The 15,493-nt window shown below is 47.6% G+C and overlaps 1 protein-coding gene across 1 annotated transcript in view; it reads left to right on the top strand.

The window, feature by feature from the left end:
- The window catches only part of Chn2 (chimerin 2), a 272,046-nt gene that overhangs the window by 176,604 nt on the left and 79,949 nt on the right, over nt 1-15,493 (top strand). The window contains exons 4-6 of the mRNA XM_085691052.2: nt 2,196-2,227; nt 6,048-6,161; nt 8,085-8,370. Of these exons, the coding sequence (XP_085547178.2) occupies nt 2,196-2,227; nt 6,048-6,161; nt 8,085-8,370 (432 nt within the window). The remainder of the gene's footprint in view (nt 1-2,195; nt 2,228-6,047; nt 6,162-8,084; nt 8,371-15,493) is intronic.

The following is a 15,493-nucleotide window of genomic DNA, read 5'->3' as shown; positions in this document are numbered from 1 at the left end:
GCTTGTTTGGGTACCAATTTGTTATATGGAGGCCTCTTGTTCACTTCCTGACATCCCAGACTCCCAGAATAACCACACAGAAACTGTATTAATTAAGTCACTGCTTGGCCAAATATTTAAGCATATTGCTAGCTAGCTCTTACATCTAGATTTAACCCTTCTTCTTTATTTTATATTTTAGCATGAGGCTCATGGCCTACCAGCAAGGTTTTTGAATGTTTGTCTCTGGTGGCAGCTCCATGGCTTCTCCCCTGACTCCTCCTCCCTTCTCCCAGCATTCAGTTTAGTTTTCCCCACCTAGCTCTACTCTACCCTATCAGGCCAAGCCAGTTTCTTTATTAACCAATGATATTCACAGCATACAGAGGGGAATCCGACATCAAAGGCTAAGTCCTAAACCTAATGCATGTGCTGTGTGCTTTCTTAAGTGATGAGTGAACTGAAAGTGATTGTTGTCTTATTAAGAATCAATAGATTCTTAGACTTAACAGTTATTGACCTCTTGCTGACATTCCAGGAGTTTGGAGTTACCTTTACCTACGGTGCTGTCCACATGAGAAGATTGATTAGTTATTCATCTCCTGAGGGAGAACTGAGGGGAAGGAATGGAACAGGATTCAAAGCTACCCTCAGATGTTACATCTTGTGTCACAGATTAGCCACAATGATAGGAGGGAAAACTGTTTCTTCTAGAGAATGAACAACTTCTAATTTGGGGATAGTACACCTCCAAGAATAGAAAGATTTTGCCATAATGCATTGCCTACACCTGTTAGCTTTTCTCGATCTAAATTGTCTCTGTGGCACACTGATGTGGCAACTGAAATCAGTAGTATGACATAAATAAGACCCTCAAAGGTCAACAGAGTGATATCAGTGACAATGTTCAGCTCATACTTTAAAGGTTACTGATGTGTGACGGCTGAGCACAGTGTTTCTAGAAAAGACACCTGCTGAGAAGGGGCCTCTTCACACACTCTGCTTTGGTTGGTTAGATCATTTAACCATTTCTGCACAAAAACACGGAGCAGACATTACACCTCGGAGATCAAGAGTTATAGCAGCCTTTTGACTGAGTGCTTTTCAGGTGTGAGATGCACGGAAGAGAGAACATGTGTTTAGAAGTGTCTAGATGGTTAGCTGGGTGTGAGCTGGATTTGTCTCACGTAGATTGTGAGATGATGTTCTGGATCCTTCTGAACTTTCCTCATGGCCTCTAACATCCTACAGCCCCTGCTGGATATAAGGGAGATGGAGGTATACCAGGAACCTGCCTGGTATACCTGGAAGTTCAATGATTGTGCCTATCTGTGAGCCTTGCTGATAGAACAGTCAATTTGGCTGTAGACAGATTTGACCATAGACAGAAAAATCTGCCAGGCTCATCTCCGACTCCAGTGAACAGACACGCATTTGCTCCCAAATGTTCAGCCATCAATAAGACTTCTAGCTTCACATGCTTCAACTGTATGTGGACCAAGCAGGACCAGGAGCCAAATGTGAAAATCTGTGCTCATTTCTTACCAAGCCAATACTGGGAGCAGCAGAAAGCAAAGTTCTTGTGTGACAGATGACACGTGTGAGCAAATAGGATGCAGTCTTCACAGTCTTGCCCTCCATGGACTGTGCCTCTGGTATCAAATGAACTGTGGCCCATTACTGAGCATTTGTTTAAAAATAAACATGAATGCTAGCACCCCCATTTTATTTGAGAAGGAACCAAAGGATATTTGCTCTATGTTTTTTCCAGGTGCAAACCCTTGTTTGTTTATAAGTACAAAACAAAACAATTAAATGAAGATTGAAATAAATGCTTATGTTTTATTCATGCTAGAGGTATCTGTCTTGTCTTTTAGAATGAAGTTAAAATAACTTTATAAATCCCTTACTGTTATAATGAGCAACACTTTGTTTTCTTTGGGGGAAAAACTGTTATCTTTTCTGAAAATTCTTTATTGGGTTCATTTGGTTTGGATGGGAAATGAGTCTAATGAATATAAAAATGCAATAATTCTAGATTGTTCCTATCCATTAGGATGTGTTGATTAATTCCAAAGTTTCATGGATCTCTGGTTTGGTGAATGAATCTATAATAAAATTACAACCAGGACACTAGCTGTTTATCTGAATCACATTTTTATCTAGCTGATTTGAATTTAAATGCATTGTTAACATTTTTCTTCTTTTTAATACAGGTGGAAAACAGACCAAAATATTATGGAAGAGAGTACGTATTATACTATTTTGTGTTTTAGTAATATAATAAGCAGTCGTTTCATATGTCACTCAAATATTAACTATTAAATAATTCTTAACATGGTCTTCATCACATGCCCATTGTGTAAGAGTTTAGTAAGAAGAACAAATGCAATCAGACACCTTTGTATTGAATTTTTCTTCCCACATCCGGGTGTCTGCTTTCCACTAAGGTAGTGAAGTAGGGGAGTCCTATGTTGCAGGTCCTCTGCTCGGAGCCAGCCTCTGGGTGCCTGGCCAGTTTTGAAATGGAAGTCTCGCCATCAGCATCTTATTTATTGTCTACCCTGACGCAATGCAAACCCTTGAATGCCCATGCCCATACACTACAGCTAAATTCCTGGCGTGAGCGTCATATCAAGTGGTCAGGAAAAGCATCTTGCTTCCCCTGCAGTGTCAGAAAACCAAAAGGGTCAGTCTCTAGACTTGATTGCATCAGCCAGACTGCCGTAAGACCGCTGTTACTCCCCAGCCACATTCTGTAACTCAGCTCCAGCTTTGCTTGGTTTCCTTAGGAGAATAACACAAGGCAAACACTGTGACTAGTAAAGGCATTTGCATTCTGAGGCTGTGAGATATAGAACACCGTAGAGAGCGAGGCCCGTGGGATGACCTGAGGAGGTGATCTAAGTCGCCTCTCTTCTTAACATCAACCTACAGGCGTGATGAGACCAAACCTCTTTCAAGTCTACCTCCTTTGCTCTTTTGGCCAATGCAAGACCGACCCCCTCATCCTCTTATCCAGAAGAGCCTCAGCTTCATGGCTAATGGGCGTTTGGTCATCCTAGCCCAGAGCTCCTTCCCAGTGGTCACAGCTGCATCCCAGACTCTTTCTTATAAGAATCTGAACCTCCAGCCAGCTCCTCTCAAGTGCCCACACAGGAATGCAGACTTCCTCTCTCACCCACCCTCCTACCACCCCACTACCCCCCTACCCTCTGCCTCTGACAGCTAGACTGTGTTGTCTCGTGACTGTGATTCTCCATCTGACTTGGGGGTTACTTGCAAACAGCACAATTATTTTTTTAAGAGAGAACAAACAGGAAAAGCTACCACGTACAATTTTGTGTCTGAATCTCACAGGTACATTATTTATTAAATGGCTTTTTTTACACAAAAGTTTTGATTGAATAATCTTTTCTATTTTGCCTTCCAACCTGCCAAATCCTGTGAGCAAAGGAGACAGGAAAGCAAGGAAGTGTTTTCTTAATCACAAAAGAATATTTTATATTAGAGGAGGATTGGTGTAAACCTTGCAAGGTTCTGTTCCTCTTGTTTTAAAAAATGAAGTTCTCTCTCCTGTCTACTCAGAAAGCACTGCACGTGCCCCTGAGGATGCATGTCTGTGTGCTGCTCAGGCATGAAGCCCAGGGTGGGTGACAGTGGGGGTCTCTGGGGAGGCAGAATATTTGTTTCTGCGTTGTTGAAACTTTCACATCCTTTGTTCTTGTACCATCAACACTTCAATCCCGAATGTCCCCACGGTGAGCTCCCACTTCCTTTCATATTTTTAATTTTTAAGAGTGTGTGTGTTTTGTTCACATAGATTTCCGTTTATCAAGTGTGTGCTTGGCGCCCGCCCAGGCCAGAAGAGGGCATCAGATGCCCTGGAACTGGAGGTACAGAGTGAGCTGCCATGTGGGTGCTGGATCCTGTGGGAAAGCAGCAAGGGCTCTTAACTGCTGAGCCATGGCTCCAGCCGCTGCCATTTTCATTTTTAATACTTTGTGCCTTGGGAAAATAAAACAGAAAAATAGATGGTGGGAAACACCCCCAACTCTCCCCGTTGAAAGAGAACCATTGTTACCTTTTTACCATTATCTGGATGTTCTGACTTGTTAAATTGTGCATAAATCACAGAGCGTTTTCAGACACGCACAACTGCGTCTTTCTTCTTTTGGACCCTTGGACTTAATTCTTGACACCCACCTGTCCCTCTGGCCATCTCTTCAATTTCTGGCTCAAGAAAGCTAGTTCTTAACTGCCCTCCCGCCTTCAGACTGAAGCCCTTCCAGCCCACCCCTGTCCTGTAGAAGGACAGGGTGCCAGGTCCCTGTGCCCTCTGTCGTGAGCCCCTTACCCCAGTGCCCCACTTCTGTTCTGCTGCGGCACCTGCTGTCATATCCTAGACACTCTGTCCTCATCCTCTGGAGTTCTTCATCAAGGCTGCGGCCAGGCCTCCTGCCAGGGCCGCTCTTAACGTCTCAGGACTCATCCCCAGTGTTCCCCGAAAGCACTGCTCTAAGCACTGGGTCCTGAGATTTAAAACCAAATCTTGGCAGAGCATAAACCTCTTTCTCCACAGGCTATTGTCGCCTTCACCTAAGAGCTGAACTTTTAGTACAGGACCATTGATGCTTCTGCATCTTTCCTCCATGCTCCCCGCCCCAGACCAGAACATCAACTGGAAGAGACCAGTATTGAAAAAGAAGAAGTATTGAAAAAGAAAATTAGGAACAGAGAGAGACACCTACACATACATACTCCATTGACACACACGCATGCATGCATGCACACACAGACACACAGACACACACACACACACACACACACACACTTTCATATACACATTTGCATACACACCTCCATCACATTTGTGCTCCAGACTAAGCTTTGTATTCTTAGTGGAAGTCGGGGATAAAAAACAAAGGTTACTCTTTTATAAAATTTTTTCATATGATATTTTTCCCCAATTCCTTACCACTAGGTAATTCTAGAAAGAGGTGTTTACCCCTCTCCAAAAAGTTTAGAGTCCCTGGGCACTGGCCTCTTTCCATACTCAAGGTCTCTTCATCTCAGACACACAGAGGTTAGAATTGCTAGTGATAACAGAAAAACACGGAAAAAAACTGGGTGTGGGAGTGCCCTCAGGAGAAGGCAGAGGCAGCTCTGTGAGCTTGATGCTAGCCTGTTTTACATAGTGAGTTCCAAGACTAGAGAGATGGTCTCAAAACAAACAAACATACAAAAAAACAACCCAAAGAATCGCTAGCGATGGCTGTGAGCCTTCATCTTTACTTAAAAGTAGGATAATTAGGTCCACCTAGTGACCTGCTTTCAACCTCCCCAGTCACTGTCCAAACTCTATGCCTCAGACAACTGCCTTTAGGAGGGCAGCACAGTCTTTGACAAGCCAGAAGTCCCACAGTGTGTGTGTGTGTGTGTGTGTGTGTGTGTGTGTGTGTGTGTGTGTGTGTGTATGCCCGCGTGCGTGTACACATGCATTCATTCTGTAATGGAGAAAGAAAAGACACCATTATCATGATAACAGAAAAGTAGGTTCTTCTTCCAAGCATCCACCTAAACAATCACTCTCAAATGGAAAAGACTGGGAGAACATGGCTTCTAGCCAGCCCTCCTTTCCAGAGAAGGAGCCCCTAAAATGAATGATGCCCAGCACCAGAAGCAAGCAGGTTGCTGATCAATAAGTGTTCATTTGCAATCAGGATAATCCATGGTTCTCTGTGTTTGCGCTGAAAGCTAAATTGGTAATTGCTCTTTTGTTATTCCCCATGACTTGAAAGGAGCTATAACCTAGCTTTCATTTTGATTTCCATTTTCAGCCCGAAAGCAAAGCCAGGTGGACTATGTATTTTCCTGTGTTTGCGACTCTTTGGGGAAATGCGGGGAGGCAGTTCCAAGAGGGCTTTCAGAGTGTGACATTGGCACACCCTCCACATTCCATGGGAGACAGTGGGTGCCTAGGGACCTAGCAACCATCGTTTTTAGCCTAGTCCTCACAGGACATAGTACATGGTCTGTTCAGAGCACTGATTGCCTTGTCCCTTCAGGTTTCATGGGATCATCTCGCGAGAACAGGCTGACGAGCTTCTTGGGGGTGTGGAGGGCGCCTACATCCTTCGAGAAAGCCAGCGGCAGCCGGGATGTTACACGCTAGCACTAAGGTGAGCTGCGTTTCACTCACTGTTCATGAAAGTGGCCTGTATGAGTTTTTCCAGTTTTTAAAAACTATAATATGCTCCAGGGACAGACCTGACTGGGATGGTGAAACTGTAAAGACAGATGCACAGAAAAGCTGACAGCAGGTAGATCAAGCTACCTGGTGGAGAAACTGTAGCCCCCCAGGAGAGCGGCACATTTATAATATAGTGTTGACTAGGGAGATGGGGTTATTGCATACAACTGAACAAGGAGGCAGGGTTTATGGTATACAGCTAAATACGGAGAGGGGCTAGCTTGTCTCAGTAGGAACAGTCTCTGTACCGGAGCAGCCTTCAGGCTGTAAACATCCAGGGAGAGAAAGTTACAGTGGGCATTTTCTGGGCATAGTATTCAAGCTTAGACCCAAGGACGGCTTTGCTGTTGCCCTTTGAGCCTCCCTGGAACTAGGGTGTATTTTGTCATTTTCCCCATGAGTGTGAGGCTATGGGGTCCTTGACATGGCTCTGCCAATGTCAGCAACATACGTTCACTCAGGATTTCACACATTCAGGGTATCCCCAGTTCCCTACAACAGTGACATGCGCATACTTAAAACTGACCATCTCCGCCAGCTTAAGTGTCCAATACAGGGGCATCAGACACACCAGCTCCAGAACCTGCCCCTCACCCCAGATGCTCAAACTCCACTATCACCCCACCTCTAGAACCTGCCCCTCACCTCAGATGCTCAGTCTCTGCCATCACCCCACCTCCAGAACCTGCCCCTCACCCCCAGATGCTCAGTCTCTGCCATCACCCCACCTCCAGAACCTGCCCCTCACACTAGATGCTCAGTCTCCACAACCAGTCGCTCCTGCTCAGGTTACTTTGCATCCCACTGTCTCCGAACACCAGCTGCGGGGGGATAGAGGTGAAGGGTCTCTACCTGGCGGCAGACATGCAGATCGTCAGTCTGAGTGCTTCACCGACATGCAGCCCACCATGAGTTCTCTGGGGCCACCATGACCCCAGACTCACCACGATGACTCTGTCATGCATGCCAGCAAGCCAGCAGGGCAGGCTCCTCCTGAGCTGGACCAACACGACAATTGCTAAGACACTCAGGTGTCGTCTGTGTACCTCAGGACGTTTCCTCCTCACACAGTCCTCCTGAGGACTCTTGGAAACTGACTAGCGCTGTCTCCACAGAAAGAATGGGTGGGATGCTGTGGAAAGCCATCCCAGGCCGGCCCGTGCAGGGTGTGTGTTTCATACACAGTCTCCATAGTGTAACCCCACCAAGAGGCTTTGCAAGTTGCTGCTGGAGACATCCAGAACATGTCTTCAGTGACTCGAAGATGAGGGAGTATTTCAAAAGCTCTCAAGAAATCTGCGCAGGCAGAGAGTTCTCCTGTCTCCTCGAATCCCACAGAGGGCACAGGGAGTCATGCAGGTGAGACTGGGGGATGCCAGTCTTAGTGGCCCACTCAGCACCATGCTGAGTTTTCTCTTCTGTTGCACTAACTGGGATGGTAGAGGTGGGGTAGCAGTCAAAGATGTGACTACAGAGGTAATCGCTGCTTGACATTAAAGAGGTTTTGAGGTGACGTGTTTGTAAACCAGGACTCTGAAGTTCACCAACGAGAATGGGATGACACAGTGTCCTGGGTGACTGACAGGATGGGATGTTCCCAAATGTGTCCCTGAGGTTAGATCACTTCTGCTTCAATTCAGGCATGTAGGCCCCAGCAGGGAGCCCCAGCTCTTTATGACTTGGTTGCCTGTACTGTGAACTGTGGATCATAATAGTACCCAACTCAAAGGACCTCTGAGATAATCAGATGCAGGCACCCACTCCAGACCTGGCATGTGGGGCATGCTGGAACCTGCTGTCATTTCCCAGTGCTTCTCTCACCTGTTGTAATCCTTTGTTTCCTGGCGGGCAGGTTTGGGAACCAGACCTTAAACTACCGGCTCTTCCATGATGGGAAGCACTTTGTGGGTGAGAAGAGGTTCGAATCCATCCACGACCTGGTGACCGATGGCTTGATCACACTCTACATAGAGACCAAGGCTGCTGAGTACATTGCAAAAATGACCACAAATCCCATCTATGAACACATTGGATACGCCACCCTCCTCAGAGAAAAAGTGTCCAGAAGGCTGAGCAGGTCTAAAAACGAGCCGAGAAAAGCAAGTGTCGCCAATGAGGAACACGCGTCAGTTGAGAAGGTGAGCAGCCTATGGCTTGTAGGCGAAGGCCATCTCGCATCGGTTGGTGCCGAATGAGATGGGTCATGATAAATGCAACGTGCCAAAATGTGGAGAAGACGCCTCCCCATTTGAGACCTGGAGGGTGCCAAAAGAGCCTTAGACTTTTCCAGGTCACCCCCTTCTTGAACTCCATGCGAGAAACTCAAGACCCACAAATATTCTATGATTTGCCCTATGGTCAGAACCAGGACTTAGACAAATAGTCATTTGTGGGTTTATTTTAGTTGGAAAAAAAGAAAACACTCCATTATTGTTGAACGCCAAACAGTGGATGAAACATGTTTTAAATGCCACTTGAGGCCTGCTGGCCGTCTCAGGCCACAAAGCAGGTCAAATGCCTGGTGTTTATGTTTGTCTGGCCTAGGGATGTGTGAGCAAGCATGGGCAGGAGGCTTGATAGTCAGCTTTTGAAGGTGGGTTAACCTAGATGAGGAATTACTGGCAGACATGGAAACCTTCATCATAATGACTGCGGTCTCTGGGAAGCTTAGTCAGGCTGACCTTCCTCCTAGGAAAGTACATGGCCCTCACTGCTATCAGAAAACTCCTAAATTGGGTACCTAGAGTTTGCAAGTTGGCTGTGTTGTGGTGATCACAGGATATGGAGAAGAGGGACACCATTTTCCTCTCTAGTAACCTGCTACTTATTTGAAAGGTGCCACCACAGCTGCCCAGCAGACATTGGGGATGTGCCCCTTCAGTGACCATCTGCTTTGCCTGGTCATATCTACTCCCCACTGAGAGTGACAGCCTGCCACACAATCGGCAACCACGGTGGCTAAGCCAAGCCCAGCTTCTAGGATGGACCAGGGCTGGGTCAGCGAGGGATATTGGAGGGCAAGATGGGATGCAGCTGCTTTGAGTGGCTGCTAATCTGTAATTAAACTCAGCTGAGCCCCTGGTGCTAGAACTAGTGGGAACCAGTAGAGACTTCCGTTGAGTTGAAGGCCTGGTCATCAGTGAGGGAACCTCACCAAGCTCTGGGATGGCTGGAGAGAACAGCCAGTCTGTTGGCAGCCAGGATGTGATGGTAATTGATTTGCTAATTGAGTCTCAGAGCAAAGGAGGGTGCTCCCCAGCCTCACATCAGTTGAGCAGCTAGCCCATGAAAACATCATTTGCCCTTTTAGTTTTAAAACTCTAATGTCTCCCCAACACCTGTGTAGTCTTCTGCAAATAATTGACTTGGGAAATTTGGGGACTGCTGACTGTTTACATTTTAATAGACTAGTGGAGGACAGAGGGAGGGAGGGAGGGAGGAGGGAAAAAAGAGGGAAGGAGAGAGGGAGGAAGGGAGAGAGAGAGACCCAACTTTCAGAGTTTGTTCTGGTCCAGATGAAAGCTAGTCCTTAGTCTGTTTGTAAAATCTGTTCAGAGGCAATTTAGAATAGAAAATCTGGAAGCTGACCTTCTCACCCACGATAAATCAGAAGATGGATTGTAAAGTAAGTCTCCGAAGTGGTGTTTGTATTTCTGAATTGGAGAGCAGCGATGCTGAAAATGCAGTCTGTTACAGAAAACAGGTCCCCCAATGGAAACCAGCAAGGAAGTTCCGTCGACGAAAGCTCTATTTCTGGGCGTTATTTTCAGCAGAAAACTAGTGTGACAGGCCATGCCCTCTGTCTTAGTTAGGGTTTGTATTACTGCTATAAAATACCATGACCAAAAAGCAAATTGGAAAGGAAAGGGTTTATTTGACTTACAGTTCCACAATGTTTTTCGTTGTCCAAGGAAGTCAGGACAGGCACTCAAACAGGTCAGGAACCTGAAGGCAGGAGTTGATGCAGAGGCCATAGAGGGGTGCTGCTTACTGGCTTTCTCCAAGTGGCTTGCTCCGCCTTCTTTCTTACAGGACCCAGGATCACCAGCCCAAGAATGGTACCACCCACCATGGGCTGGGCCCTCTCACATCAATCACTAATTAAGAAAATACTCTATAGGTTGACCCACAGCCTCATCTTCTGGAGGCATTTTCTCAATCAAGGTTTGCTCATCTCAGATAACTATAGTTTGTTGAGTTGACATAAATCTAGCCAACACACTTTCCCCTAGACTCTAGGGCCTAGAGAAATGAGTAGTCTAATTAATAATCAGATTGAGTGATCCAGCCAATAGTCCTTTACTTTAGGGAGGTGGCTGGTGAGGAAGGAAAGGGGATGTTCAGAGAAGTCCATACTCAGTAAGAGATAGGATGGACAGTTGTCAACAGTGTGCATTTTCTTGGACACTAATTATGTGGTTGGCTTTCTTGGGAAATACTCTGGACACTAGGTCCGGTCACTTGCTGCTGGCCACTCACTTTGCTAGTAGCTTGTGAACCAACTTGATAAGAATCTATCTAACCTTTTCTCCGTGACCTGTATTGATGAGCGTGATTAGGAAAAGCTTCTGTATGGCTAGAGATCCTGTTGCCCCTTTAGGGCAGGGCACGGGCCTGTTGCCATGGCGGCAGGGACTGGAGAAGAGCTAGTGGGAACTTGAGTGGATTGACTGAGTGGAGCCTGCGGTACTTGTCTGCTTCAGTTAATGGCATGCCTTAAAGGTTTTAATGAGTGGGATGAATTGACTTCCCAGCCTTGCTCAAATCCAGCATGCCCATTCCCCAGTGCTCAAATGTTCCTCACCCGTTTCTTTTATTGATTTCTTTCCCAAGTAAATCTAGAAAAGACTATGCTGTTGGCGGATCCAAAAGCATTAACAGTGCTAATTGGAAAAATGAGATACATTACCTCTGCCATCAGATTTGAGTGGTGTCCAGATTTACTTCCTGTCCAGGTTGTTAGCAATGGATCTGACTTTAGTAACTGCGGATGCGGTGGAGAGATGGGGAGCCCGCAGAGGGAATAAAGCTGTAAGGGTTCACCCCCTGCTAGCAGGTAAACGCTATGATTCTTTATTTAAACATTACGATTCTTTTAAAATGTGGTTTATTTTGCCCCCCCCCAGTGCATTTAATTAAAATGGTCAGCCTAGTGCAATCGCTTGTGTGAGATGTAGTTTAGAATTTATATCACACGTAGATTATCTACTGGTCTTTAGAATATGGTGTGATGGGCAGCCTATAAATAACACTGGGATTCAACACCCAGATTGCACACACGTGAAACGGTTTCCCACTTGAGACTGAGCCTCTTTGCCAGATTCACAGGTGGGGTTCTCTGTGCCTGCCTTATTCCAGCTGCACGGTGCACAGTAGCAGGACGAAGAGGTGAGCGCAGGCTTCCCCAGCCCACACTCAGGGCATTGTAATTCTGCTGAGCAGCTGGACCTCATCCCATCCCTTTGCCCTTATTGCTCTAAGCAAGCCCTTGTATTTGTCCTCCATCCTCTCCGTGGATGCTAAAAACCACTCAGCCTCTCCGAGGCCTGATTTTGAGAACGCATTACTGTTTCCAGCTATAAGGACCAACCCTTCTCACCAGATGCTTCCCCCCAAATCAAATAAATAACACGGCAAGCGCATGTGTATTAACGGGAGACAGATGAATGTAGCAAAGGGCACCTGCATTTGACGGGAAAAGACAGTGAGTACCCATGAGGCAGGAAAAGCACTTTTAATAATGTACAGGTTGAATAACGTTTGCCCAAGATGTTTGGGAATCAGGGATTTTTCAGGTTAGGGGTAGAGTAGCAGTTTTCATCTCTAATCCAAAAACTGGAAACAAAGCACTTCCAAATTCGAAGTCTTGGATCCAGGGTGCAAAGCCGGGGTCCTATGGTTTTCATTCTCTCCCTGTTGTGGGAGTGCTTAGCTCCACTGACGTCATGCTCATTCCTGTCCGTGATCCTTTCACGGTATTCAGCACTATGCTTACTTGTTCAGTTCACTGCTCTTGGATGGTCAGCCCCAGTTATGTCCGGTTCGTTCATTTCACCACTTCTGGTGGTAGTAAATGTCAGAAAACAACCTTCATGAATCCCACGGCAGCCACAACGTATCAGGCGTGGCAGGCGGCCCCAGGACGAGGAGAGCCAGTGCAGAGAAGGAAAGTGCAGTGTCCTTAGTGTTTCATTTGTGTAAATGGGAAACACTGATCTTTTCATGTTTATCTCTTGTCAAATCATAAAGCTGAAAGAGCAGGGTTCATTGACTTTTGGAGGGGAAGCAGGTGTCTCTAAAAGAGTAAGTGTGGGAAGAGAGTTTTCCTTTCCTTGCTCCTGTTTGAAGCCCTTTGACCTTTGAACCATGACATGTGCGATATTCATTCAACGACTGAAACAAGAATAACAAGCTTACCGTGTCTTAGGTAAACTCGTCACATTAAAGCCTGGGAAAACTCTCTCTGTCCTGGCTGCTGCACTTGCTGAGCTGATCCAATTCCCTGCCTTCCACCCCTCCCTTCTGCTCACAGTACCCCTCCTCCCTCACCCCTCCCTCCTGCTCACAGTACCCCTCCTCCCTCACCCCTCCCTCCTGCTCACAGTACCCCTCCTCCTAACCCTTCCCTCCTGTTCACAGTACCCCTCCTCCCTCACCCCTCCCTCCTCCTCACAATACCCCTTCTCCCCCACCCTCCCTCCTGCTCACAGTACCCCTTCCTCCCTCACCCCTCCCTCCTGCTCACTGTACCCTGTTCTCCCCACCCCCTCCCTCCTGCTCACAGTTCCCCTCCTTCCCACCCCTCCCTCCTGCTCACAGTTCCCCTCCTTCCCACTCCTCCCTCCTGCCCACAGTACCCTGTTCTCCCCACCCCCTCCCTCCTGCTCACAGTTCCCCTCTTTCCCACCCCTCCCTCCTGCTCAGGGTTCCTTTCCTCCCCACCCCTCCCTCCTGCTCACAGTACCCCTACTCTCTCACCCCCTTCCTCCAGACTATTCATACAGGATTTGTGCTCTCAGGACTTCTAGAAGGTTTGGAACTGGAAGAGGGTCATTGCAGCACCAGGCAGAAAAGACCACAGAGTGGGGAACAGCACCCTGAAGATGGGAATGAGTTTGCCCTTGCTTTCCTGGTACTCTTACCACATCCCCAGAGGCTCCCAGCCCGCTGCACACTTCTGTCCCCTCTCCCTGATCGCTCAGTGGTTCCCAACCTTCCGAATGATGCGACCTTTACTACAGTTGCAGTGACCAACCATAGAATTATTTTCTTGGCTACTTCATAACTGAAATTCTGTTACCACTATGAATTGTAATGTAAATATCTGGTAAGTGACCCCACACGGGGTTGTGACCCACAGGTCGAGAACTGCTGCTCTAGCTGCTGCAGGACCAGTACCTCAGTCACTCGTTCTTCCTGCCGCAGGCAACAAAACCTCTTAGGTTTCTACTCTCCTACCTACCACAGGGCCCAGGCCAGGAGCCCTTTCTTTTGCCTCACTAGGACATCTGTCTTCATGGAGGACCTGCTTTCAGAGAGCAGGGTTCTGTTTTCGTTTGAGAAACTGTCTACTTCCTGGCTGCCTGCCCACATACCACATGATCCTCTTACTGTGGCTTCTCCCTGTGGTCCAGCATCTCGTCCAGAGAGCTTTATCTGCGTTGTTCCCGGCTGGCAGGCAGTTACCATGTGGAGGAAGGCTTGCTCCGCTCTGAGGAGCAACAGAAGCCTGTGGAGCTGATGGGGGTCATCCAGAGTGCTTTTCTCTCCACCCAGGGTCCTACAAAGTGACTCATGTCCCCCAGACACTGCTCTGGAGTGCTGTCCTAGGTTTTTTGTTTGTTTGTTTGTTTTTCTGCAGGACAAAGTTCAAATGCCTTAGGATGATTTTGACTACTGGTCCAAGCCTAGACTCCCAGCACAGGGAGCCGTGCTGGTTCTTGGAGGGACTGGGCAGGGAGACTCATCTACCATCTCCTGGCCTTTGGAGGCTGAGAGGTCCTGGAAGAGGTCCAGCCTCTCCCATTCCAAACTGCTCATGCTGATGAGGCATATCTCCACAGAAAGAGAAGGATGCCCAGGGGGACGGGGTCTAACTGGCTGTCCAGAGAGAAGTCTGAGCCACAGTGTGGCCTGGTGTGGAAGGCATGTAGGAGGTAGTGAGGGTTCCGGGGGTAAGGAAATGCCTGTTGTGTTCTGCAGTCAGGAGCCACCCTGCCTTTGCTTCTTCTGCCTCTGGCCTCCCTCTCTACCCCACATCACCTTACTGTCTGTGTTCCCTCAGCCTGAAATGCTTCCCCCATCCTGTGATCTCCGGGCTTTCTTGGGGTCCAGCACAGTCGCCTCTCTCTGTTATATCTGCTAGGATTCACCTCATGCCTCAGAACCAGCCCCAGAGACTGGCACATAGTCTTTATGTGAACTTAGTCCACTGTATCCTAGGTAACTGTTAACATCAGTGGTTCTCAAGCCGTGGCCCTGAATACCAGCATCCTGGGCCTTCCAGAGAGGGAGTCAGAAATGCAGCCTACAGTCAGAACCATAGGCCTAAGGGATCAGGCCTCAATGGGGGCTCTGATCAATCTTTATGGAGACCAAGCAGGATCCACACGGGCAGCATTGGGGAAGCTGTAGTGTAGATTCCTCTTGACAGCCACATGAAAGCTTTTATGTCAGTATGTTCTGGTTCTAAGTCCCAGCACACCCTGGAGCGCTCACTTGCAAGCAGATAGCTAGGGTGTAACAAACTGATCTAAATTCACTGTACGAATCCATACATCTCAGATACAGCCAGAGCTAGGTCAGGGGCTCCCAGTCCTTCCCTGGGCAAGCTCTTTCCTCCAGGGGCCGAAATCTGGTTGTGCGCATCCAGCAGCAACAGGAGAAGCCAGAGCCCAAGGAGAAGGGACCTGGCCTCAGAGCAGGCCCTTTGCTTTACAGAACAGGAGACTGGCCATTATGCAAGTGTTTCCCAAACCTCTGGAAGACTCAGACAGAACATGATGTCTTAATCCACCCTCCACCTGGACTCCTCATAGTTAAGATCTCTGAGGTGTATCCATTATTCCGCTAGGCTCCTGCCTGAATCAGCCAGACCTGAGAAGTGAATTCGTAACTCATTCCATGGCCCCAGCAGGACCCCTACAGGAAGCGGAGGGCCAGAAGTCCCAAGAGAATTTGTTTAACTGGGAAACTTTCCCTTGGGTTATCAAGTCAGGAATGGGTCACTGCCACATGCTCAAGGGTCCAGGTGTGGCAGCA

Source organism: Myodes glareolus, chromosome 6 (genome assembly GCF_982192425.1).
Source record: "Myodes glareolus chromosome 6, mMyoGla1.1, whole genome shotgun sequence".
Lineage (NCBI taxonomy): Eukaryota > Metazoa > Chordata > Mammalia > Rodentia > Cricetidae > Myodes > Myodes glareolus.
Note: the sequence above shows the minus strand (reverse complement) of the source record. Positions and strands in the feature narration are given on the sequence as shown.